The 22,982-nt window shown below is 51.5% G+C and overlaps 2 protein-coding genes across 8 annotated transcripts in view; one reads left to right on the plus strand and one right to left on the minus strand.

The window, feature by feature from the left end:
- The window catches only part of PSAP (prosaposin), a 30,415-nt gene extending 13,298 nt beyond the window's left edge, over nucleotides 1–17,117 (plus strand). Inside the window, exons 2-15 of one of the 3 annotated variants that reach the window (XM_046655274.1) lie at nucleotides 617–750; nucleotides 3,018–3,092; nucleotides 3,636–3,761; nucleotides 4,823–5,023; nucleotides 5,429–5,572; nucleotides 7,460–7,516; nucleotides 9,523–9,531; nucleotides 11,403–11,534; nucleotides 13,155–13,247; nucleotides 13,578–13,764; nucleotides 13,849–14,006; nucleotides 14,297–14,377; nucleotides 14,689–14,796; nucleotides 16,002–17,117. In XM_046655274.1, the coding sequence (XP_046511230.1) occupies nucleotides 617–750; nucleotides 3,018–3,092; nucleotides 3,636–3,761; nucleotides 4,823–5,023; nucleotides 5,429–5,572; nucleotides 7,460–7,516; nucleotides 9,523–9,531; nucleotides 11,403–11,534; nucleotides 13,155–13,247; nucleotides 13,578–13,764; nucleotides 13,849–14,006; nucleotides 14,297–14,377; nucleotides 14,689–14,796; nucleotides 16,002–16,037 (1,541 nt within the window). In that variant the 3' untranslated portion in view covers nucleotides 16,038–17,117. The remainder of the gene's footprint in view (nucleotides 1–616; nucleotides 751–3,017; nucleotides 3,093–3,635; nucleotides 3,762–4,822; nucleotides 5,024–5,428; nucleotides 5,573–7,459; nucleotides 7,517–9,522; nucleotides 9,532–11,402; nucleotides 11,535–13,154; nucleotides 13,248–13,577; nucleotides 13,765–13,848; nucleotides 14,007–14,296; nucleotides 14,378–14,688; nucleotides 14,797–16,001) is intronic. The other 2 variants (XM_046655275.1, XM_046655276.1) reach the window with 2 other exon arrangements.
- A 385-nt stretch (nucleotides 17,118–17,502) lies between these two features.
- The window catches only part of CDH23 (cadherin related 23), a 398,494-nt gene continuing 393,014 nt past the window's right edge, over nucleotides 17,503–22,982 (minus strand). For all 5 annotated transcript variants that reach the window (XM_046653203.1, XM_046653202.1, XM_046653200.1 and 2 more), the window contains 9 exons: nucleotides 22,416–22,672; nucleotides 21,944–22,041; nucleotides 21,403–21,523; nucleotides 21,241–21,320; nucleotides 21,065–21,105; nucleotides 20,831–20,891; nucleotides 20,213–20,342; nucleotides 19,890–20,012; nucleotides 17,503–18,504 (listed from right to left, as the gene is read on the minus strand). In XM_046653203.1, coding sequence (XP_046509159.1) covers nucleotides 18,178–18,504; nucleotides 19,890–20,012; nucleotides 20,213–20,342; nucleotides 20,831–20,891; nucleotides 21,065–21,105; nucleotides 21,241–21,320; nucleotides 21,403–21,523; nucleotides 21,944–22,041; nucleotides 22,416–22,672 — 1,238 coding nt within the window. In that variant the 3' untranslated portion in view covers nucleotides 17,503–18,177. The remainder of the gene's footprint in view (nucleotides 18,505–19,889; nucleotides 20,013–20,212; nucleotides 20,343–20,830; nucleotides 20,892–21,064; nucleotides 21,106–21,240; nucleotides 21,321–21,402; nucleotides 21,524–21,943; nucleotides 22,042–22,415; nucleotides 22,673–22,982) is intronic.

Below are 22,982 nucleotides of genomic sequence, written 5' to 3' on the forward strand. Positions count from 1 at the left end.
CAGGAGCTGAACGCCACAAACCTGGTTTTGAGCGGTCACGTGTTCACTTTGTGGTATCTTAGAGGGTTATGTCCTCTGGTGTTTTCCAGCAAACTTGTTTATGTGTAAAAACTCACATGATAGATTTATAAAAGGGCTCTTCTGCAAGAACCACAGTAAGAACCATTGTTTTATGTAACAAGGGTGTGAATCTTAGTGTTTTCACCATAGATTTTTTTTTTTTAACTTTGGCTGTTTTTCTTTGTTCAGAAGTTGAAATCTTTTATATTTAAACCTGTCAGTCTTTTTTCTTGTGATTTCTTTCATTACTTCATGGAAACCTTCTCAGATTGTAAAGATGAAAAGGACTGTTCTCCCTGATAGCTGTTTAAAATAGTGTGAGAGGGAAAAAGTAAACCAGGTAAGTGGGTCCCTTCCAGCCCCGTGACTTCCATGATGGTGCAGCTGCCGGCCTGGACGTGGTGCTGCTCTGTGGTTGTCTCTCTTACGGCTGGGCGATGGGCCACACTGGAGCGTCCAGCTGAATGCCAGGGCTAGCCCTTTGCCCCAGGTAAACAAGTGAGGTGGACCTGGGGCGTGGGAAACAGGCCGCCGCCTCATACTGGTTCTCCCCTAGCTCTAGCCAGCCCTGTCCTGGGCCTGAAAGAATGCACCAGAGGCTCAGCCGTGTGGTGTCAGAATGTGAAGACGGCGGCTGACTGTGGGGCCATCAAGCACTGCCTGCAGACCGTCTGGAACAAGCCAACGGTGGTGAGTGCCCTTAGTACTGTCCTCAGTCCCTTGAGAGCATCCGTAACTACTGCCATTTTCAAAGCACTTTCTCTTGCCTCATGCTGTTTTCGCCTCACGATGCCCCTGTGAGGGAGGCAGAACCAGTAGGTGGGTGTACCCACTGTACCACAGAGAAAATGGTGGCACAGAGAGGTTAAGGTTCCATTTCCCCAAGGTCACCCAGTCTCTTGGTGGCAGAGATAGGATGAGGTCCTGCCGTGTCCGCTGCACCGTATGCTCCATGCTGCCCTCCAGGCCTCTGTGCAGATCCCACCTCTGCCCCAGATAGAGGGCCAGCAGGCTTGCAGCTCCCTTTGCCAGGACTGGGCACCTGGATACAGCTCTCTATCCTTGGTCAAAAAGTGGATGTTAAAGTTTTGAAATCCTTTTCCTTTTTGATATTTACTCTGTCTGCCTGTTGGGCAGATCACTAATTCAGACCCTAGAATTTAGTAGCTATTTGAAGTTTTCTTTTCAGCTATAGTCAAACTGGAAAAGATGCCACTGATTTTTAATTTAATTTTATAGGTTTATAATATTGTGTAACTTCTCGTGTGCATTATTACATATCAGTTTCTGTATAGACTGCATCGTGCTCACCCCCAGTAGTCTAGTTTTTATCCATTACCATACATATGAGGCCCTTTACCCCTTTTGCCCTCCCCCCACTCCCCCACTCTCTTCCCCTCTGGTAACCACTAATCTGTTCACTTTATCTATATGTTTATCTTCCACATATGAGTGAAGTCCTATGGTATTTGTCTGTCTTTGTCTGGCTTATTTCGCTTAACATGATACCCTCCAGGTCCGTCCATGTTGTTCAAATGGGATGATCTTGTCTTTTTTTTATGACTGGGTAGTATTCCATTGTGTGTATGTGTATATATATATTTCCTATATATATATATATATATACACACACACACACCACGTCTTTATCCATTCATCAGTTGATGGGCACTTGGGTTGCTTCCACCTCTTGAAGATGCCACTGACTTTTCATCTAAATGATGTTAACCATAGCATATTAATGTGGAGCTCTTAACACTCATGGGGAATACTCTAAGATGACCAACCCAAAGTGCATTCTTCAGGTAACCTGAACCCTCCCAGGAGATACCTGAGCTTTGCTGGCTGCACCGGCCAGCTGCCGAAGATGCTCTTGGCTCGCACTGGGAGTGCTGCATCCTGTGGCCAGGTTTCTCTGAGTGGAGTTCAAGTTCTAAAACTTTTCAGTAGCCACTAGTACTCCTTCAGTAAGAGAAAAATAAGTAACACTGCTCTTTTAGAAATAGTTTCTGAATTCACTGGAAAATTGCCTTCTCTGGCCAAAATTACTTTCAGATTTGGTTTCTAATTTGCTTCTGATCTTGTTTTTACTCCTGCTTCCTCTTTCCAAATTTAATGCATATTAAGTGAGGACTTCAGATCTTTCTCCTTGATAGGACAGTTTCGTGGATGCCTGAATCTCTCTTGGATGGCCCCATGCATGATAGCAGCCTGACTAGGTCCAAAGGTTCCCATGGGTTTCTCTAAATGCAGTGGAGCTCACAGGTGTCCTTCATCTCATCCAGACATGTTAGTTCCTTCTTCATGGGTCGGAAATCAGTTGACATCAAGAAGGGAGCTCCCCAAGGGTCATGTGGGTCCCTGGCTGCCCAGGCTTGTCAGAAGGCTGGTGTCATGACTCTGAGCTCTGGGGTGGTGACGTGTGGCCTTCACTTGAGCACAGGATTGCCTGGGAGGTGGGAGGTAGGGAGCGTGCAGGTCACAGTGCCCCTGTGAGTGCGCAGAAGCACCACTTCTGGCTGGGACTTGTTTCCCTGCCCCACCCCCTTAACTCTGTGATGCTGATATTGGTCCCAGGTGACGCTGAGCTGCATTACCGATTTTCTCTGATCTTCAGCTTTCTGAGCCTCTCTTTCCTCACAGCGTTGAGCATTAATATGAAATTCAGCCTGTGCCGTGTGTACTGGGTAAGGTGCTGAGGCGTAGGGGGTACAAGAAAAGAGTATCTTTCCTGTAGGAGCACAGAGTATTCTGGTCAGTCATACCTAGCCTCCCCTGTGATGTCCCAGTGCTTCTCGGAAGGGTTGGGGATCCTGGATGTTGGTGTGTCAGACGTGGCCGTGATCACGTCCTGGTTAGATAAAATAGGAAAAAGGCTAAGGGGGTTTCCAGCTGTGTGGGGCGTGAGTTATGTCCTACAAACACAGCTCTCTCTCCCTCATGTTCTTTCCTCTTAGAAATCCCTTCCTTGTGACATTTGTAAAGACGTCATCACTGCAGCTGGAGACATGTTGAAAGACAATGCCACTGAGGTGAGCTGCCACGAGTGTGTGTGACTGTGTGCGAGCAGCGGCCATGTGGCCACCTACATCAGTTCGGTAAAGAGCCGTGACTGGGGGTCTAATGAGGAATGGTCTAGGCCCAGGTAGGAAATAATTTGGGCCTGGGGCCACATACTGTTTCTGTCACATAATCTTTTTATTCCCCCATCCTTTAAAAATGTAAAAACTATTCTTAGCCACAGACTGTACAAAAACAGGCATTGGCCCCTAGCTTGCTGACCCCTGGACTAGGTGTTAAATGCCCTTATGTCCATTTTGGCTGTCCTTGCTTGGAATTCCCTGTGCCTGTGGGGCTGCAGGCCCAGAGGGTCTTCATTTTGAATAATGCTCAGGTCTGCTTTTTGCCTCATTGATTAGCAGAGCCATGGCTGCCCACTAGCCCTCTCCCAGTCCTCTTCCCTGAGGGCCGCTGTTTCCAGCCTTCCCACCTTTAGGAGTTGTAGGGGCCTCCTGCTTTCAGCCCATTTGCAGAGAAGTCCATCCTGGTCTGACCCTTGCCTTTGTCCTCTCTAGCAAGAGATCCTCGTGTACTTGGAGAGGACCTGTGACTGGCTTCCTAAGCCAAACATGTCTGCCTTGTGCAAGGAGATAGTCGACTCCTACCTCCCCGTCATCCTGGACATGATTAAAGGACAAATGGTACGTGGTGGAGAACAGGCTCTTCCTTCAAGCATCTCTGGGGCCCTGGGGAGGTCCCAGGCCGGAATAGAGTGATTACAGTGAGAAGTATGCTCATAGGTTTGGATTTTCTCAACAGCTCTTTGCGACAGTTCTGACATCCAGAATGCCTTTGGCATGGCAGAACACGCTGCTTGTAACTTTCAAGGATTGGGGAGGTACATGAAATGGGAACTTGTAGAATTACTGAAGGAACGTGAACTGGTCTAACGTTTATAGGTGCTGATTTGATAACTCATATCAAATTTTTAACTGTCCCTTTAAACAAGCAATTTTCATTTCTGTGATTTTATCCTAAGGAATAATTCAGGGAGTGTACTTGTGGGTTCAGCTACAAGGATGCTCAGCTTTCATTCAAAAAGTATCTGTTGTGCATAAACCATATGCCAGAGGTTGGGTTTTCAGCAATGAACAAGAAGCCAGGTTTATGGAATTTGGAAAGACTTCTAAGAAAGAGGAAGGGCTTAAAAAACTGAGAGGGCTTGGCAGGAGCCCAAGACAGGACCAAGGTTTTGGCGAGGAAGATGAGTCCCATCATGCAAGGCCTTAGGCTGTTTAAGGATCACAAGGCAGTGGGAAGTCCTTGGAGGGTTTCAAAGAGAGGAGCGACATGATCGATCGTAGGCACCTATTTTAAAGGGTTTGGTCTAGGTGCCACCAATGGGGAGTTGCAAGAGGGAAAGCTGGCAGGACGGTCAGGTGTGAGACATGATGGGGACAGTGGAGATGGCCAGGTGCAAATTCTGTTTCAGAGGAGAAATGGACTGGGCTTGCTGATGGAGGGGATGTCCTGGAGATGGAGTTAGGAGTGGCGTGAACTGCTGGGAGGATGGTGATGGAGCCACCATCGTGGGGGAGTTGGACGGAGAGTAGGTTGGGTGGTTTAGTTGAGATGCCTGTGAGCGGGTGTATGTATGTGAGTCAAGCTAAGAGATAAGGACAGGGACTGACTCAAAGGCACCAGCTGGCCTGTTTTGTTTGCCTCTGGGGAGAGGATTTCCAACTGGCCTTCGTTCCCACAGAGCCGTCCTGGGGAGGTGTGCTCTGCTCTCAATCTCTGCGAGTCTCTTCAGAAACATCTGGCAGAGCTGAATCACCAGAAACAGCTTGAGTCCAATAAGATCCCGGAACTGGACATGGCTGAGGTGGTGGCTCCCTTCATGGCCAATATCCCCCTCCTCCTCTACCCTCAGGATGGCCCCCACAGCGAGCCCCAGCCAAAGGTAAGGCAGTGGGCCCAAGGGCTCAGGGCCCTGTTTTTGGTTGGGTTAGAGACAAGACGTGAAAGGGGCGTGTGTGCGCCTCTTCACCTGGGGGCACATCCCTTCACTTGCCTCTGCAGCTGCACTGCCAGCCTTGAAGTGCTTGTGCCATGGAGGTTCCGAAGAACTTGGGATATTTAACATATGCAAAGCTTTCCCCACCCTCCTATTGTTTTACTAAACTCAATGCCCAGATGACTTTAAACTTGATAATTTTAGAGCCTATAGAAACACATTAGGAGCTGTTGAGTAAGTCAGCCCTAGAGCTGCAGTCATGAGCACGTGAGGGAGTTTTCCTGACATTTGAATCCTCTTAGTTATTGGAGGAGTATGCAGTGTTTACGCCTAACTGCCCTGTCTCTGTAGGCTGGCGGGGATGTTTGCCAGGACTGCATTCAGATGGTGACTGACATCCAGAATGCTGTAAGGACCAACTCCACCTTTGTTGAGGCCTTGGTGGACCATGCCAAGGAGCAGTGTGACCGCCTGGGGCCTGGCATAGCCGACTTGGTGAGCCTTATCTCCTCATGCATCCTCATCCCTGTTTTGGGGGGTGGGGGGACGTGGGGGGGTGGGGGGCGGCTGGGCTCTGGGGACAGGAGTCGGGGAACCAAGAAAACTTCACTCCCTGGGGTACCATTTTAAGTTCCAGCCTAAGGGTTTTGAGGAAGAGATTGTTCAAACAACTCCTTTTTCCTTTTTTTTCCCCAAAAGCAGCCAGAACACCTGGTGGGTACTTAAATATTGTTGGTTAATTGAATTTGGACATGTAACAAAACTGTTGGGACAAAATAGTGCAAGGAGATCACTGTTCTGGAGATTTTTTTCCTCTTAGTGACCACATATATAAGAAATAACACTAGAACCACTTGTAACCCTGTTTTTGAAAGCCTGGCTGGTGTACGTTCATAATTTAGTGTCCTCTCCACACAGCTGGCAGGAAGCCACACCGGCTGGCTGTGGGAGGGTCACCCTGGATGCCTTCCTCACGATGGTGGCTGTTAATCCTGTGGGCTCACATACTCGTTTGTTGCCACTTAGGGGGTTTTAGTTCCTGGACCCTATTCTCTTCACATTAGTCACACTCATAAGATTGATGGGTAAGACCAAAATGCCAGTTTAGAACCCGACTACTGCAAAACTTTTGTGGGGCTGGATGTGGGGAAGCCAGCTGTAATAACTCTGTGGGTCTGGGGTCTAGAGCAGGGCGTCTCGGGGAGAATGGCTGGCTCTGGTTGCTGAGGGTTCCCCTCTGTTGACTCGCTCTCTTGAAAGCCTGGGACTCTTTTAGCCTCATGGAAGCATCTTTGCATATTTGCTATGTTAATTGGCTTCCCCAAATTAACCCTCTCTGAAGGCTGTTATTTACCTTTGGCTTTCTCACCTGGAGAGGCACCCGAGGGCTGTAGGAGATACCTAGATTTGTATGAAAATAGGCAGGTTGAAAATGATTATAACTTGATTCTACTGGATTTAAACTTCATAATCCTTTCCAAGAATGTGTGAATGGGGGCCACCCCGTGGCCTAGTCGCCAAGTTCGAGTGCTCTGCTTTGGCGGCCCAGGGTTTCGCTGGTTCGGATCCTGGGCAGGGACATGGCACCGCGCATCAGGCCATGTTGAGGTGGTGTCCCACATGCCACAACTATAGCACCCCACAACTAAAATATACAACTATGTACTAGGGGCATTTGGGGAGGAAAAAAACGGAAAAAAAAAAAAAGAACGTGTGAATGGATTTAAAAAGTAATCTCAGATTCCTAGCAGCATATCTTATAGCCACACTCACTCTAAATTGCTCCAGAGTAGTTGCTGTGTGACCTTAGGGCAAGTTTGGGCCATAAAAGGAGATTGGAGGACCTCATTTCTAAGGGCCTTTGGAAAACATTTTCTTCTTTTTTGTTTACCAAACAACTTTTTTGTGAGGAAGATTGGCCCTGAGCTAACATTTGTTGCCAGTCTCCCTCTTGTTTTTTTTCTCCCCAAAGTCCCAGTACATAGTTGTGTATCCTGGTTGTAAGTCCTTCTAGTTCTTCTGTGTGGGATGCTGCCACAGCACGGCTTGATGTGCGGTGTGTAGGTCCATGCCCAGGGTCTGAACTGGCAAACCCTGAGTTGCTGAAGCAGAGTGTGGAGTGCACGAGTTTAACCGCTATGCCACTGGGCCAGCCCGAGGAAAACCTTTTCAAGATACCTTTTGCACACGTTTTCCTATAAGGTATAGAATAGTCAGATCGCCATTTTTATCTTACTAAAACTTGCCCAGAGCCGACACATACAGGACTCTTCTCTTGGAAACTTGCCTGATGACCTCCTGTTGACCCTGTTGGGAGTGCTGGGTCTTTGGTGTGTGATTGCAGCAGTGACTTTCACTAACAGTCTCTTTCTCTCTCCCCAGTGCAAGAACTATATCAACCAGTATTCTGAAATTGCCGTCCAAATGATGATGCATATGGTAGGTCGCAGGGGATGTTCCTTGTTAGCATTTTTCTTTGTCTCAAGCTTGGTGATTTCCAGGAATTTTGAAAATTATATGATTTAGTTTCTCTTTTTTCCCTTCGAGTACTGAATAGGGCCAGAATGATCCCTCTGTGACCTGCAGACTCTCCACCTGTAACTCAGTGCCTCCCCTTTGCCTTCCTCAGCTGGAGGGAAGGCTGAAGCAGCCTGAGCCCAGGACTGCCCTAGTGGCTTCCTGGCTTCTCTCTGCCTGTGCAGATGTGAGCTGGCTATCAGATTTCTAGTATCTGGCTTTCACCCTGGGACCGTGGGAATAGTCTGCTTTGTAGCTAGGCCAGGCCTGAGAACTGCTGTGTTGCAGCCTGAGTTCTGAGAATGGGAGAATCCCGCCTCCCAGAGTTGGTCCTGCGCCCTGCAGCAGTGTTAGCTGTAACACCTGCACCTGCTTCTGATGCCTCCACGTGGTAGGGGCATTCCTTCATCATTGGAGGCAGAAAATAGTGATCTGTGAAGTGAGATAGCTGGCTCCGTGCAGAAAAGTACTGTACAGAGCAGGTGGACGGGAGGCATTCTTACATGGGGCACATGCACTGGCCTCCTGAGATCTAATTTGCAGGAGTTGAGGACTAGGTTGCAAATTTTTCTCTCTGTCACTGCTGACTTTCTGACTACATTGAGATTGGCCTCCAGTCCTTGAGTTTGTTCTCTAATCGGGTCAGCAAACGATAGCCCACTACCTGTTTTTGTAAGGTCTCATTGGAACACGGGGCTGCGTGGTTTGTGCTACAGCAGCAGAGATGAGACCTTACGGTCTGCAAAACCTAAAAGATTTATTTACTCTTTGTCCCCACTCTGAGTGCTCAAGGACTCCATCCAGGCACAAGAGAGTTTATTTGGGATCATTATTCATACCCTACCTTGTTCTAAAAACAGTTTAAAAGCAGCTTACAAAGGTGTGCAGCTAGACTGGGGACAAATAAACCTTTGACGTGACTTTATCTGGTTACGTGATTGCTCATAGCTAACTAAAAAAATAGTTTTCTTGTTATAAAAATTATACTGCATAGACATTTTTTGAAAACATGGAATTTACTTACCAAATCAAAAATCTATTGGGGTTTTAAAAAATATCAGTGGGGTCAGATTTTATATAGTATTTCAAACTTTGTAGTTTGCATTTTTGTCTAAAAATGTATTGGTCATTAAATATTCTTGTACAAATGATTTTTAAGTGGCTGCATACTATTCACTGTGTGGATAAAACATAATTTATGTTACCAATCTCCCATGGCTGGATGTTTAGCTCATTTTCATGTTTGCCCTTGAGATAAAAAGCACGATGAACATCTTTACGGTCAAATAGATACATAGGCACTTCTCTGTTTTTTCCTTTAGTATAGGTAAAACTGGGATTGCTGAATCAAAGGGCAAGGCTTTTGATATACTGTCAAACCAGCCCACCAGGCTGACATTTGACCACCTGGGTGTGGATTGCCTGAACCTGGGCAGTGGAGAGTGTGGTTCGGGATCCCTGACCCCTCTGGGTATATTTTATATTATAACACACACCCCTAGTTTGGGCAGCCCTGTGCCTTGTTCCATTTTGCTGCTCATCACCAACCCGAGGGTTGTCAACATTTTGAGGTTAGGCTTTTGAGGATGGAGAGCTGTTCATAATGTGGCGTTTTCTGGGGACCTGCTGCCCAGTGTTTTGAGCATGATTTGGTGTGTCAGGGACATGGGAATGGAGCACACACAAGCTGGGCAGTGTTGTCTGTCCCCCGAGGGCCCGGGTAGCTCTCAGGGCCCCCTTGTACACACAATGGTAGGAACAAGGTAGGTTGCTGACATGTGACTGAAAGGGCATTTCCCTTAAACTTCTGGTGACATCCTTACACCTGGTTAACTGCTTGATTATTGTTATTTTAATTTTTTCTTAACTGTTGTGTCCTTTCCTTTCTCTTATTTTCATCTCCGATTTCCTGTTTTTTTGTTCAACAGCAGGATCAGGTATGTGATGGGAATTTGCTTGTAGTAGCGGTCTGCTGCTTCTTGTAGTTCTTTGCTCACCTCTTGTGTATGGCATGATCAGCTCTGACAGATACAAGGAATGAGAGCAAAGGGCAGGGTCCCTCTCTGTTAATAAATATGGTTGGCGGGGGAGCTTCTGCGTCTCTCCCCTGTGATTCAGCACTTGAGGTGTTGGGGCGGGGGGGTCTCATCTCCCCTTCAGGGGGCCAGAAAATGAGCTAGCAGAGCCTTGTACTCTGGTCACAATCAGTGCCTAGCCGACCATGTGCAGGCCACCAGTATGATGATGGGGAACCATGGGTGGCCCTGGAGATATGCCTCAGCTTCCTTCAGTGTAGACCTGACTTCCGGTGGGACACCTTGTTTCTGTCATGACTCGAGAGAGCATTGCATGTCTTTAGTCCTGTTTTTCATAACCCCAGAAATGCTTCTGCTGCATGAGCAAGTCATTTGCAAATAGCGAGCAGACTGTTCCCCTGTCTGTTGGATCCAGAGAGTTGGAAACAATCTCTTGATTGTGGCTTTTGCCCCTCTGGGTGATGGGGTCCTGGGGGTCTTGGAGTCAGATCGATCAGATGGCTCCAGAGCCAGGCTGTTGGTGGCATAATATGGGGACTAAGCCCCGGACTGTACTTACTGAGCCAGTGCCCTTTTGGAGCTGTCCTGACATTGCCCCCTCTGAGCACTGGCATCTGTCTCTAGGATTAGAGTTCACAATTTTCAAAGGTATTTTGAAGTCTAATGGGAGAGGACTTTGGCTGAAATATCTGAATTTTTACCTAGGCCGTCTCAAGGAGTTATAGAACAAAGCTGATCTGAGACAAAGCAGCCACACACCTGAATCTTTGTCTTTTTTCTAAAAAGCTTGCTGTATCTTTGGCCCCATTCTGATTTTCCCCTGTTCTTAAAGCGTGCCAAAGCATATTCTTAGTATATGCTTTCCAACCTTATTTAATTCTAGAGCCCTCTCAGTAGTGAACAAGATGAACTGTAGCCATGGTCTAACTCTCTTCCCTTAACAGGTCTCATCTTTAGCATCCTGTTTCTGCTGCTTTATGGCTTGGTGGTGGGAGGGAAAAGCCATTAGGCCAGGGCTAGTTGCTGGTTGCATTTGGTTTACACAAAGCATGTATACTTTTCTTGCTCTTGGCCATCATAGTGAAATGGTCAAGATGTTGTCCAGACTATCTAGTTCTCTGTGGTTTGGTGTCTGGATGGAAAGGGGATCTATCTAGAGACTGTGGGACTTGAAAGGATTCGTCAGTTTGGGAGATTGGGTTTTTGTGTGTCCTGTGTGCAATTGTGAACATAGAATGTGGTTTTTAAAAAAGCCAACATTTCCCCTTAATGCATCCTTTTAAATGGTCCTGCCACTGAAAGATCCGGTGTGGTTTTATTTCTAACACTTTTGGCTTTCTGTTAGTTTATGGGCATAGTAGTTCCTCCTCTAGAAAGAACATATAGCTTACTTCCTACTGAGAGTGAACCAGCTCAGCCGAAAAACAGGTTCTCGAGCAGGCCGGGCGTCCTTGGAGGTGATCTGACTGCCTGTCAGAGATGCCGGGCCGTTTACTGCCCCGGCGTGCTTCCTGGTTGGAGCAGAGACAGTGGTTCTGTCTGATCTCCCTTCAGAGCTTTGTGTGGCCTCTTCCCCAACGTGAAACGGGTACACCTGCATTTGCATGAGCCCCTTTAGATTTAATACAGACTCTGCCTGTCTGGGGGGCAGTCAGCCTTGACACTGGGACCAGGGTGCTCCTCCAGCACCCCAACCTTTGTGTGTAGAGAGTGGTCCTGAGGGGTGGTGGCTGCAGGCCTGCATCTGACTGCTTTTTCTGTGCTCTCTTCAGCAACCCAAGGAGATTTGTGGACTGGTTGGGTTCTGTGACGAGGTGAAGGAGATGCCCCTGCAGACTCTGATCCCTGGCAAAGTGGTCTCGGAGAACGTCATCCCTGCCCTGGAACTGGTGGAGCCCATTAAGGTACCTGGTGTCATTGTTTTGTACTGACCCGGACTCTCTGACACCCTGCCTCTCCATGTGTGTCACATCCTGCGAGGCACACACCTTTTTGTTTCCCTGCCTGGTTCCTAAAGGTATTTGAGTTTGAGACCATTAGTTTATGGTATTCCCTATACTAATGCAGCAGCACCTCCACCCCGCCCCCCGCCCCCCGCCCCAGCGCAGTGATTCCCTTGGTTAGAAACCCAAGTTCTCGTGGGATCAAGTCCACAAATTTAGCCTGCCATTCAAGACCATTTTTCAGTACCTGGCTCCAACCTGACCTTTACCAGTGTGCTTTCTGTGGCCCACAAATGGCCGTGGTACAAACTTGATATTACTAGCACATCCCCAGGTGTGCAGAAGCTTCTCTGGGTGTGCTGCCTGTGTGTGCACGGGTGTCTTTTTTCCCTAGCACCCTTCACTTGGTACAGATCCTCCTTCATTCCATAATGAGTTTGTCTTCAGCACATCTTATGGGTTAGGCAGTGTTTTAGAGGTTGAGGCCTACAGCAGTTCACCTACAGTGGCGAACATAATTGTCCTGGTGTTCCTGGGGGGCCCGGCCCATGTGAGGTCTTATCACATGGCTCATGCATGCACTTGTTCCAGAACTTCACATGTCACTTGACCTCCAGCTGTCTCATCCCCTTGTCACTTGACCTCCAGCTGTCTCATCCCCTTGTCACTTGACCTTCAGCTGCCTCATCTCCTTTTACTGTCTTCTCGCAGCGTGTGGACCACAGGAAGGAAGGGTTAACCATCCGATGGAGTTGGGGAAACACTGGTGCCTGGCCCCCCCCCCCCCCCCCCCCCCCCCCACTGAGATGCTCATAGGCCCTGGCCCACCTTGCTGACTGAATTAATGGCCAGAGAAAATGAAGGAGAGTTATAGCTTGTACTCTAGCCACATATGACTACTTAAATTTAAATAAAATTAAACATTTAAAAGTTCAGTTCCTTGGTAAATTAGCTACATTTCAAGTGCTCAATAGACACACGTGGCTAGTGGCTGCTGTATTGGACAGCAGAGAGAGAGAATGTTTCCACTGTCACAGCAGGTTCTAGTCAACAATATTACTTCATTAAAGTAGGCTCTAGAATAGCACTCTCAGGTGCTGAGACCTGAAACTCAAAAGCAGCCTGAAATGTGTTTAAAACTCCGTGTTCTAGATAGTGGATCGTGAATCCTCTCTCTGCTCCTGCTCCCCATCCGCCTCCCCAAAACGAACGCTGGATGGTGAAATGGTTGTGGCCAAACACACCATCATATGGACAGCTCTTTGTGGGCGGAGAGATGCTTTCACTGCTTGTGTCTCCTAAGTGTACGTTCCTGGGTTTTGGTGGGCTGTGGCGGGAGGAGGGGGTGGAGGTAGAGGATTGGGGAAAGGGACAGGTCTCCACCAAATAAAAGCAGGAGGGCCTGGAACTTGGACACAGGAGGAAACCACACATTATTTTGAATTCAGTAGGAAGTGGCCGTTTGTGTGATGCTAACCTGTCCCTGGCCTCAGTGTTCCCTCTCCTGTCAAGGAGCAGGACCAAGGAACGGGTGAGGTGAGAGTCTCAGCATTTAAGTGTTCTCCTTTTCCCCCTTCACAGAAGGACCTGGTCCAGGCGAAGGCAGATGTTTACTGCGAGGTGTGTGAGTTACTGGTGAAGGAGGTGGTCAAGCTGATCGACAACAGGACCGAGGTATGTGCATTTCCAGAATGCTGCCCTCCTGGCAGAGAGGAGCTCTCCTGTCTGTTGAGCCAGAACAGCCTGGTGGGAGAACCCACAGAAGAGGTGGGCTTGGCTCTTGCTGGTGTTGGACACCAGCCTGGGAATCTGTACAGCCACTTCCCACCAGTGGATCCCTCCAGGCTGGGGCCAGAGGTGGCCACTTTGCCCTGCTCTGTAGCTCCAGTCTTTTGGGGGAGAAAACACCACCTTGCTGTTGGCTGGGTTCCTGGTCATATTAGTATTTTCGAATCTCTCCCACCTTCCCATCTTCTCATGTGATCCTCTTGTCTTGTGTTTCAGGAAGAAATACTTCGCACTTTGGATAAAGTTTGCTCAAAATTGCCCAAATCCTTATCTGAGGAGTGCCAAGAGGTGGTGGACACTTACGGCAGCTCCATCCTGTCACTCCTCTTGCAGGAGGCGAGCCCTGAATTAGTGTGCAGATTGATCCATCTCTGCTCCCCCCAGGAGCTGCCTGCACTGACTGGTGAGCCTGGTGGGGGTGAGGCTGGCTGGCCCCCCTTGGGTTTGGGGGTACCTGCCAGCACTGAGCCTGTGCTTGCTTGTGTAGCACACGTGGCTCAGCTGAAGGACGGTGGCTTCTGTGAGGTGTGCAAGAGGCTGGTTAGCTATTTGGACCGCAACCTGGAGAAAAACAGCACAAAGGAGCAGATCCTGGCTGCTCTTGAGAAAGGCTGCAGCTTCCTGCCTGAGCCATACCAGAAGCAGGTACGCCCTGGGCTGCTTTTGGCCAGAATGTCAGACCTGCTTAGGGAATGCTGAGGCTGGGTAGCTCATTGATTGCACCCCTGACTGAAGTTTTGAGGGAAAACCAACCATTTCTGCCTCCAGGCATGGAATCCAGGGTAGGTGGTGGGGCATTTGGGAAGGGAGGCCCTGGGCCTGCCGAGTTGGCACTGTCCGGGCTTCTTATAGAAGAACATGTCCAGCGCCCCTGCTTATGTCTCCACTCTGCTTGGGCACACCTGGACCTGGACCCGTACCTGTTTACTCCACAGTGTGATCAGTTTGTGACTGAGTACGAGCCCGTGCTGGTGGAAATCCTGGTGGAGGTGATGGAGCCGTCCTTCGTGTGCTTGGTAAGTTCTGCTGGGCAGGGCGGGCTCTCGGGCGCTGCAGCCTGGGGGAGCTGCATGGCCCCTCCAGGGGTCCTCTGAGATGTTTGACCGTGGGGCAGAGTCTCTGGCATGCATGCGGGAGAGCCAAGAAGACAGAGAGCCAGGCTTTTAGGCCCCACCACTTGACTTAGCAACCCTAATTGTTTCTGAAAGTGCGTGTCAGAGCTCTGATCTAGCTGGTTCTTCTAGCAGCTGATAATCTCAGTTTTGAAAAGAATTAGTTGAGTGGATCTAATTCTTCCCTCTTCTTTTGCCCTTTTTTCACCATATAGAAAATTGGAGCCTGCCCCACAGCCCATAAGCCTCTTTTGGGAACTGAGAAGTGTGTCTGGGGCCCAAGCTACTGGTGCCAGAACATGGAGTCAGCAACCCAGTGTAATGTGAGTAGTGAGCATCTGCTCCTCAGGCCTACCTTGCCAGCTGGGCACCTTGCCTGAAAATCCTGCTTTAATAGGAGCCTCAGTGATTGGCCTTCTACCTTGTCTTAATGTCAGGGAAAAAACTGAGGCCCAGAGAGGCAATTAGGCTTACTTGTGGCTGCCCAGCATAGGCAGGGCTAACTCCATTTTTCTCTGAGATGTGAGGGGGAGGCTGGATATTCTCTAGCACTCTTTGCTTCTTGGTTTTGCCTTCATTTCCCTTGTGACAGGGTCAGATTTGCACAAGGTCGCCCCAGGGATTACACAAGGCCTCTTGGATTCATTGTCCCCATTCACACAAGTCCTGCTGCCCCCTCAGGTTACATCAGCCCTGGCTGGAGCCTGGCCTGAATCTTCACCTGGGGCCAAGCAGAGCTCTTCTTGAACAGCCCTGAGAGTTGGCACCTCATCAGCAGCCCCAGAGTGCTGTGGCATTCTCCTAGCTGGGCAGCCATCAGTTGGGTGACCCACACTGCTTTCCTGGGTTGGGGATGTTTAGACAAGCTGCTTCCGTTACTTAATGTTCCTTTGCGTAACTTTTTCTTCCTCATGGGGGTTCCTTGTGACCAGTGGGGCCTCACTGTGCCATGTCAGAGAGGTTGCATTATCTTGGGCCACTGGCAGGGAGGGGTGGCGAGGCCCACCCTGCCCTGTCCAGCTCTTTCCTCCAGCCAGGCCCCAGCCCATCTGCACCATCACCCCCACTCCTGCCCACAGCATGGTCAGTGGTGGAATAGGTTTCTGCTGCTGTCCTGGGCAAATGTGCCCTGGGTCCATTTCTCAAGCGCGAGCTGGTGCATACCTCTGACTCTCGGGTGAGCAGTTCCTTCTTGGGGGCCTCTGTACAGCTTACCAGCTGCATGCTGGCCCCAGGCGTGTAACGGGGCAAAGGGTCCTGGGCCCCACCTGCGTGGGTGCTCATTTGCAGAACACAGGAGTGCTTGCCTCTGCTGCTCAGGACTCCTGCCTTGTGACGCCCCAGAATGATGGTCACATACTCCCTGGTTTTAAAAGAGGTACTGTCCTGGGTCTTCAGCGATTGCTGCCATCCCTCCTATGTAAGACAAGATAACAGGTCCCCGTTTTGGGTGATGTCTCACGCACTATTGGGCCAGGAGTGGAGTTTGTCATCTGAAGACTAAACCCAGTTTCTTCTCTCCTGTCAGGCTGTCGAGCATTGCAAACGTCACGTGTGGAACTAGAAGGAATGTTCCATCTTGGAGAAACTGCAGCATCTTTTCCTACTTGTGTGTCTGGGGGAACGAACACAGCTCTGTTGACTTTGTTATAAAAATAGGACCCCCTTTCCCTCACTCCATTTATCATCTCCCTTATTGTAGCATTGCTGTCAGCGCAGGAGGCACCAGGCCTGCTGCTGACATAGCTGCCTCAGTGTCCCTTTTCTCTGCTAGACAGATGATGACATACTGTGTACTGGAGGTCTGTCAGTCTGCTCTTGCATGGTGGTTACCTGGAGGAGGAGAGGGGGCTCTGGCTGCTGGCATGAGCCAGAGCTGCTTGACAGAGGCCGTCCATCCTCTTGGCTGGGGCCTTGTTCGGAGGCCTCCACCTACCCTAAGGAGGGCCCTCTCCTTCCTGGGCCTGTTGGCTGCTGTACAAAGAAGCAAAACAAAGGCTGTTTTATATGAAAGATTAGAGGCTCAGAACATTCAGGATTTTTAAGCAGCATAGTTCTCACTGTAGTAGAGGTTTTGGAAGCAGCTACTCAGGAGACCTGGGTGGGGCTGGGGTTCTCTGTCCCTGGGTCAGCCTTTGATTCCGCTTTCCTGTGTCTTTCCTGCTGCCTCCTCATTGGGGTTGTGTGGGTGTGGGGAGGAGGGGGCAGTCTGCCTGACTGTAACCTGCTGGCACTCTGTGGAGGTCCTGTGGGCCTGGCTTGTGTGTGAGCGTTTGGGACAGCGGTGACCACCTCATGCTTGCTCTTGTGTCCACCTGGCTGCTGAGGCCCTGCTGTGTCTCTGCGCTGCTGCCCACCATTGCTCTGGGCAGTCAGTCCCCTCCCCTCTGACCCTCGTTTCGTAGATGTTCTTTTTGACCTTTAGTAAATGTGGATGACACGTCATGAGCCCCTGGCTACCGGGTGGCGGGCCTGCTCTCTGGGGACCGTGGCTGCCACTCTGCTGCTTCTCCTGTTTGGCTCCATCTTCTGTTCCACTTCTGGTTGCCAGGAAACAACGAGACGCAGTTGCTGTAAGACTTAATGATTTTGTTTGTTTTGCACTAAAGTTTCTGTGATTTAACAATAAAATCTGTCATCCAGACCTGGGCCTGAGTGTTTCTGTGCCACCTCAGCCAGAAGAGTTTGGATTTTGATTAGCTCCGAGGCCGTGGGCCCGTAAGTGCCCAGCATTCCTATGGCCCCTCTTGGCCAGACAAAGAAAGTGAAGTGGGTAAAGAAAATCCCACCTGGTTCTTCTCCCTGAGAGACCCAGGGCCAGCAGTGGGTCAGGGGAGCACCGGAAGGCTGGGCCCAGATCTACCCTGCCTTTCACCCTCCCGCGGCCGGGCCAGCCACATGGGTAGTTTACCAGAGTTGGAGCATATTGCTGGTTCCTGTGAGTTGCTTTTCTTTTTAAAATTCAGACCCTTACAGAAACGTTCAGTGAGTACCAGTTAAACAAAACCAAGGGGAAAAAAATTGAGGGAATAACTTAGTTTAAAAAAAGGAATACACACGAACACGTGACATTCAAAACCCAAGGGAACATCAGTCATTTCTCTTTATGAGCTGGGCACATTTGGGAAGCCAGTGATCTGCAAAGAACTCAGTTCGCTGACATTGATCTTGTCCATGTGAGGAGGCAGGGATCACTTACTGTCCCCACCTGGGTGTCCAGCCAGGGATGTGGCAGAAACGCACTGGGACTTGAACTGAAGTTGAGGAGTCGAGCCCAGCACCCCCTCCCCGCTGCTGGGCTGCTGCGCTGTGTGGGGGACGGGATGGGACGACAGTGTACGGGGGCGGGGAGGGGAAGAGGGTCTCCTTGGCTTCTTCCAGCTCAGCCTGGGCTGAGTTCGTCCTCAGACTCCTGGGCCCTCAGTGACCCCCCTTACCTTGTCCTTAGACACTTAACATTTTTGTTTGGTTTTCTTAAAAAAATAACAAAATTTTATGAAGGTAGAGATCAGATGCTGAATGAGCGTTGGGCAAAAGTGGAAACTGAGCAGCTGATGCAGGCCGCTGCTGCCGGGCCAACCCAAGGTCGGACACCCAGGGCTGGCCTGGGGAGGGGCCCACACCCTCGGTCCTGCCCTGCCTTTGCCCTGGGGGCCGGGAACAGGCCCTGCTCACATCAGCAAGGCTCCCCCCCCCCAATCTCATCATAACTCAGTGATCTCCAGGGGACTCTCCATGATGACATCGCGAAGCTTGTGCAGAGGCGTGGATTTGGCGGACTCTGTGCGGGCGTTGCGCTCGAAGGCGCTGGCCTCAGCGGCCGTCAGGGTCTCCAGCGAGCGACCCAGGCCCTTCTGGTCATCCTCGGGCAGGCTGTTGAGGTCAGTGGCCAGCAGCGTGCCCGTGCTGCCATGCACCATGTGGATCCCATCCGGCCCCTTGAGCTCTGTCGGTGGCTTGTGGCAGAAGCGCAGGCTGCCCTGGCCAGGGCTGCACTCTCCTGGCTCCTCCTCCAGCTCAGTCGGGATCAGCTGCAAGAGGCCATGACCCCCAGTGGCTCAGAGATGTCCCCCCCACATGCTCAAGGCCATGCTCAAGGGGTGTGCAGATGGTCGCCCCAGGGTCACGCCTGCTGTGCACCTCTTTCCTCCCTACTGCATACAGGGAACCCTAGGCCTGCCCCACAGCAGACCTGTCCATCCTCTTGACAGTGTTTCTCAAACTGGGTTCTAAGGGAAACAAGATACTTAAGGTGCTACAGATGTGTTCTCTGGAGTATAGGCTTCCTATGAGAATCTTTTTCTCTATTTGATCTATAAAGAGCCTGTGATGTAATTGAGTACCTGGGTTTGTTGCCAAGTTGGCCTCAATCTGGGTCAACTCTAATTGTGGCCAGGTAGAACGTGTCCCCAGGTGATGTTGGAGGGGATTAATGGGGTGTAGCGGAGACTTACAAATGGAGCTTTTGTCCTGTGTGGAACTATTCAGCTTAGCCTATTCTAGTTGGGATTGTTGGCCCAGCTGGAAATCTGGGTTTTTAGATAAAGTCTGACTTTTTAAAGTGTTGGCATAATCACTGCAGGTAAACAAACATGTGTACACCTATTTGGCTCTACAGCCAGTTTCTTAAAGTGACATTACCCCTCAGAGATACCCTTTTGGGCTTCCTCAAGTCTGAGAAACACTGCCTTGGTGCCCACCCCATCCCTGAGAAAGCCCACTGCGGAGCCTGCTGCCTGACTTCCTGGATGCCCACCTGTTGCTGTCTTTGGCCCTGGCTGTTGAGCTCCAGAGACTGAGAGGGATAAGGGCAGCAGGAGAGTGAGAGAGAGAGAGAGAGAGAGAGACAGCACCCCCAGGGCTGGGGCACGGCACACAGCTCCCGGCCCGCCCAGCTACCTCGGAGATGGAGGAGTGGCAGGAGGCAGCTTTTTGCACCATCCGTTGTGCAAAGAGCTTTTTGAGCCGCAGGTAATCCTCCAGGACCACCTTCAGCAGCGAGCCCTGGGGGAGGGAGAGGGTTAACCCCCCACCAAGGCCCTCCCCTGCTTGCCCCACCCCTCACTAACTTGGATGGGAATGATGGAAGGTGACTCTGGGAGTCTAGGATGCCCAGGTGTCTGATCCTAGGGTGGAGGATCAGGACCAGAGCCTAGTGACAGCGGCCAGCCAGAACCCATGTGAGCTCATGCTGGAGCCCTGGCCTCGAGGCCACTGCAGGCTGAAGCAGCTCCTCAGCCTGGGGCCCTGGCCCCTCTTTCTGCCCTGGTGTTCTTGCCCCAGTGGAGGGCAGGTTTAACTGAGCCTAGAGGTTGAGAAAACTGTTGTCCAGGATCCTCCCCCACCCTTAGATCCCCTGGAGTGGGTCCAGGCTCAGCCAGCGGTCTGGGTGCAGGCGCCCCTATGGAGGGCTCACCTTGATGGGCCCCTCTCGAATGATCTGGCCCAGCTTGGCAATGTTGTCATACTCCTGGATGGCTGCCCGCAGGTACCGGTCGTCGTCAGGCTTGACCGCTGCTGGTTCACGCCCAAAAGTTCCCTAGGGAGAGGGGACATTAGCTGGAACAGAGGTAGCATGCACACATGCGTGCATGCACACGTGCGCACGTGCACACACACAGTAGTGGACCACCTCCCAAAGAACCCAGCTCCTTGGCCAGGGGTGGTGAAGACCTACCCTGCCTCCATCCCGTCCCTCATGATTGCCCACCCCTGCCTCTGGCCCTGGCCTGTGCTCACGTGGGTGCGGGTGGGGCTGTTCCACAGGTCGGCGATCTCACTCAGGTTCTCCGGCAGGTCGTCCTCGTGCTCGGCCTGGGCGGCCAGCTCCAGGTTTCGGCAGAAAGGATCCAGCCACACGGGATTGGCCCTGCAGGTGGGGAGCAGGGTGGGGTGAGGAGGGAGACTTCAGTGGACTGAGCCCTCGCAGCCTCACCCCTAACCCCTGCCCATTTCCTTGGCCTTTCACAGTAGTGCCTTTCATGGGACTGGGGGTTCTGGGCCATGAGAAGCAGGCCCCTTGCCCGTGGTACCTGTGTCCTCCCCCCTAGGATCCCGCTAGAACCACGACAGGACATGTCAGTCTCACTCAGCTTTGGTGCAGAGGCCTCACTCGGTACCTGGTGACCAAAGTCTGTGCCCCCCTGGAACTTGGGGACCCTTCACAGCTGGGGAGCCCAGCTCAATGACAGTTTCTGAAGGTGGAGATGGGTGGCTGGCCACCAGGGGGCGCCCAGGCCACAGGTTTCAGCCACTCTGTTCTTTCATTGCTTGGGAGACAGCAGGGATTTCATCCCAGCTGGGTCCTCGGCAGGCCCCACCAAAGCGCACCAGGCAGGGCTTGGGTACCCTACTCACCCGTCAAAAGAATACTTGTTGGTGTTGGGCATGTCCATGATGTCAATGAAGCCACGATTCCCTGCAGGGAGAAGGGTTGGGGTATGGAGGGGAGGGGTACACCCTGCTGGGGCTGGGGGAACCTGGGCCCAACCCAGGGCCTGAGCCAGCCTTATGAGGCCTGGGCAGTCACTCTAGGCCCCCAGGGGCTCCTCCTGCCCTCTCTCCTCCCCACCCATCACAGCCCTCACTCACCCGCCGAGCCAGCCACAATGGCTTTGAGCTTCCTCTTGTGTCTGGAGAGAAACAGAAAGGAGCTGGTAAGGGAAGCTGGGGCTGGGCTGGCATCTCAGGGCCCAGTGGCCCTCCTGCCTGTGTCTGTAGGAGCAGGCCAGTCAGCTAATGTCAGGGCAGGGGGTAGTGTCACTCACATGGTCCTGTAGTACCAGTTCATGAGGATGAAGAGCATGGCAGCCAGGAACAGGAGAATGGCCAGGACAATGATCGCCATCTGGGGGAAACGGCCAGGCATGAGTGGGCGAGAGCACCTGTGGCAGTGTGGGGGCTGTGGGCGTGGGTGCCATCAGCTGTACCTGCAGGGCAGACATGTCGTCGGGCAGCCGGACAGAGATGGCAGGCTGCACATCCAGGACGTTGTAGTTCCGGAACAGATTCCGCAGCTGTTCCTTGTTCTCGTCAATCATCTGGATCACCCTGGGCGAAGGGCAGGGGCCTCAGCTGCCCTCCTCGGCCATGCCCCGAGAGCTTGCCACACTCAGGCCAGTCTGCCCAGCTCATACTTTGGACCCCCAAAGTCCACCCCCCACAAGCCTTGCAAGGTTAAAGTCCATGCGGCTCAGTAGCTTTGTATCTTACAGGGCTACCCTCCCTTCATACAGGACCCGTTTGATCTCACAATCAGTGTAATCTCTCATTTTACGATGAGGAGAGTAAGGCAGACCGGTGGAGCTCTGCTCATACTTCCAAACTGTTCTCTCTACTAGCCCTGCCCACCTCTGGGGGAGAGCCCCACACCTCAGGCCTGAAGGTGTTGTCTGTGCCCCCTTTGGTGGGTCCCCTCCCCACTCCAGGGCAGGGAGGCAGACTCGCAGTCTGAGCACAGACCCTACCCACCGGTCCACATCCAGGATGCGGTTGGTCTCACGGTTCACCACGTGGATGAGCAGCTCTGTCTGTGCGAAGTTCACTCGACCCTTCTTGTCCACGTGGAACTAGGCAAGAAGGGGCATCATGGGGTGTGACAGGAGCAAAGGATGCCATGGGATGGGCAGGCCTCTTCTGGGAGCCCCTGCTGCCCTGCTCTACAATAACTATCACTAGTGAATGCTCGCTGAGGACTGAGCACGATGCCAATCGCTTCACAACACTGGGCCCGGCACCGTTCTTTGCTCCATTTTACAGATGAGGAAACTGGGGGCCAGAGACCTGGAAGGACTTTCCCAAGGCCACACAGCTAGGAAATGATTGCCGGGGCACATACCCCCTTTCATGCCCCTGACGTCTCTACAATGTCCTGTCCCTCCTTGTGGCCTGGTCCCCCTTCTCCCTCCACTGCCCCTAGCCCCAAGTGGCTTCCATGGGGCACCTGCACGTCATCTGTGTTGACAATGGCACCAGTGATGTTGGAGAGCAGGCGGATAAATTCCTCCTCAAAGTCACGCACACGGTCGGGGATCTCATTAATGACGATCTTGACACGCTGGTCATCCCTCAGGATGTAGATGCCGATGACAGCCGTGTCATTATGGCCTGCCAGGTCCTGGGCCACAATGTCCACCACAAAGTAGCCAGGGCTGTAGGCCATGAAGAGGTCGAAGGTGCGCAGGATGCCATCCATGCTCCCTGCAGGAAGAGCCCACAGGCTGGTGCAGCTCAGGGGCCACCCACCACCCCCAAATCCCCCGGAAGGGGCAAGAGCCAGGGGCAGGTGGATTCGTGGAGGGGAGGCAGCATGGGCCTGCAGCAACTCGGGACACAGATGCCTACAGAGCCCAGCAAAGCAAAGATGACAGAGGAGTGGGAATAAGTGACGTGAATGTCCATCTGAAGGGGCAGCAGCGCAGGCTTCAGCTTGGCTGATTATTGTCATGGGAGAGTGCAGCCCGTGCTGCCAGAACCTGCACCTTTTCTAGAGATTTCTAGTGAAATCTCC

Source organism: Equus quagga, chromosome 2 (genome assembly GCF_021613505.1).
Source record: "Equus quagga isolate Etosha38 chromosome 2, UCLA_HA_Equagga_1.0, whole genome shotgun sequence".
Classification (NCBI taxonomy): domain Eukaryota; kingdom Metazoa; phylum Chordata; class Mammalia; order Perissodactyla; family Equidae; genus Equus; species Equus quagga.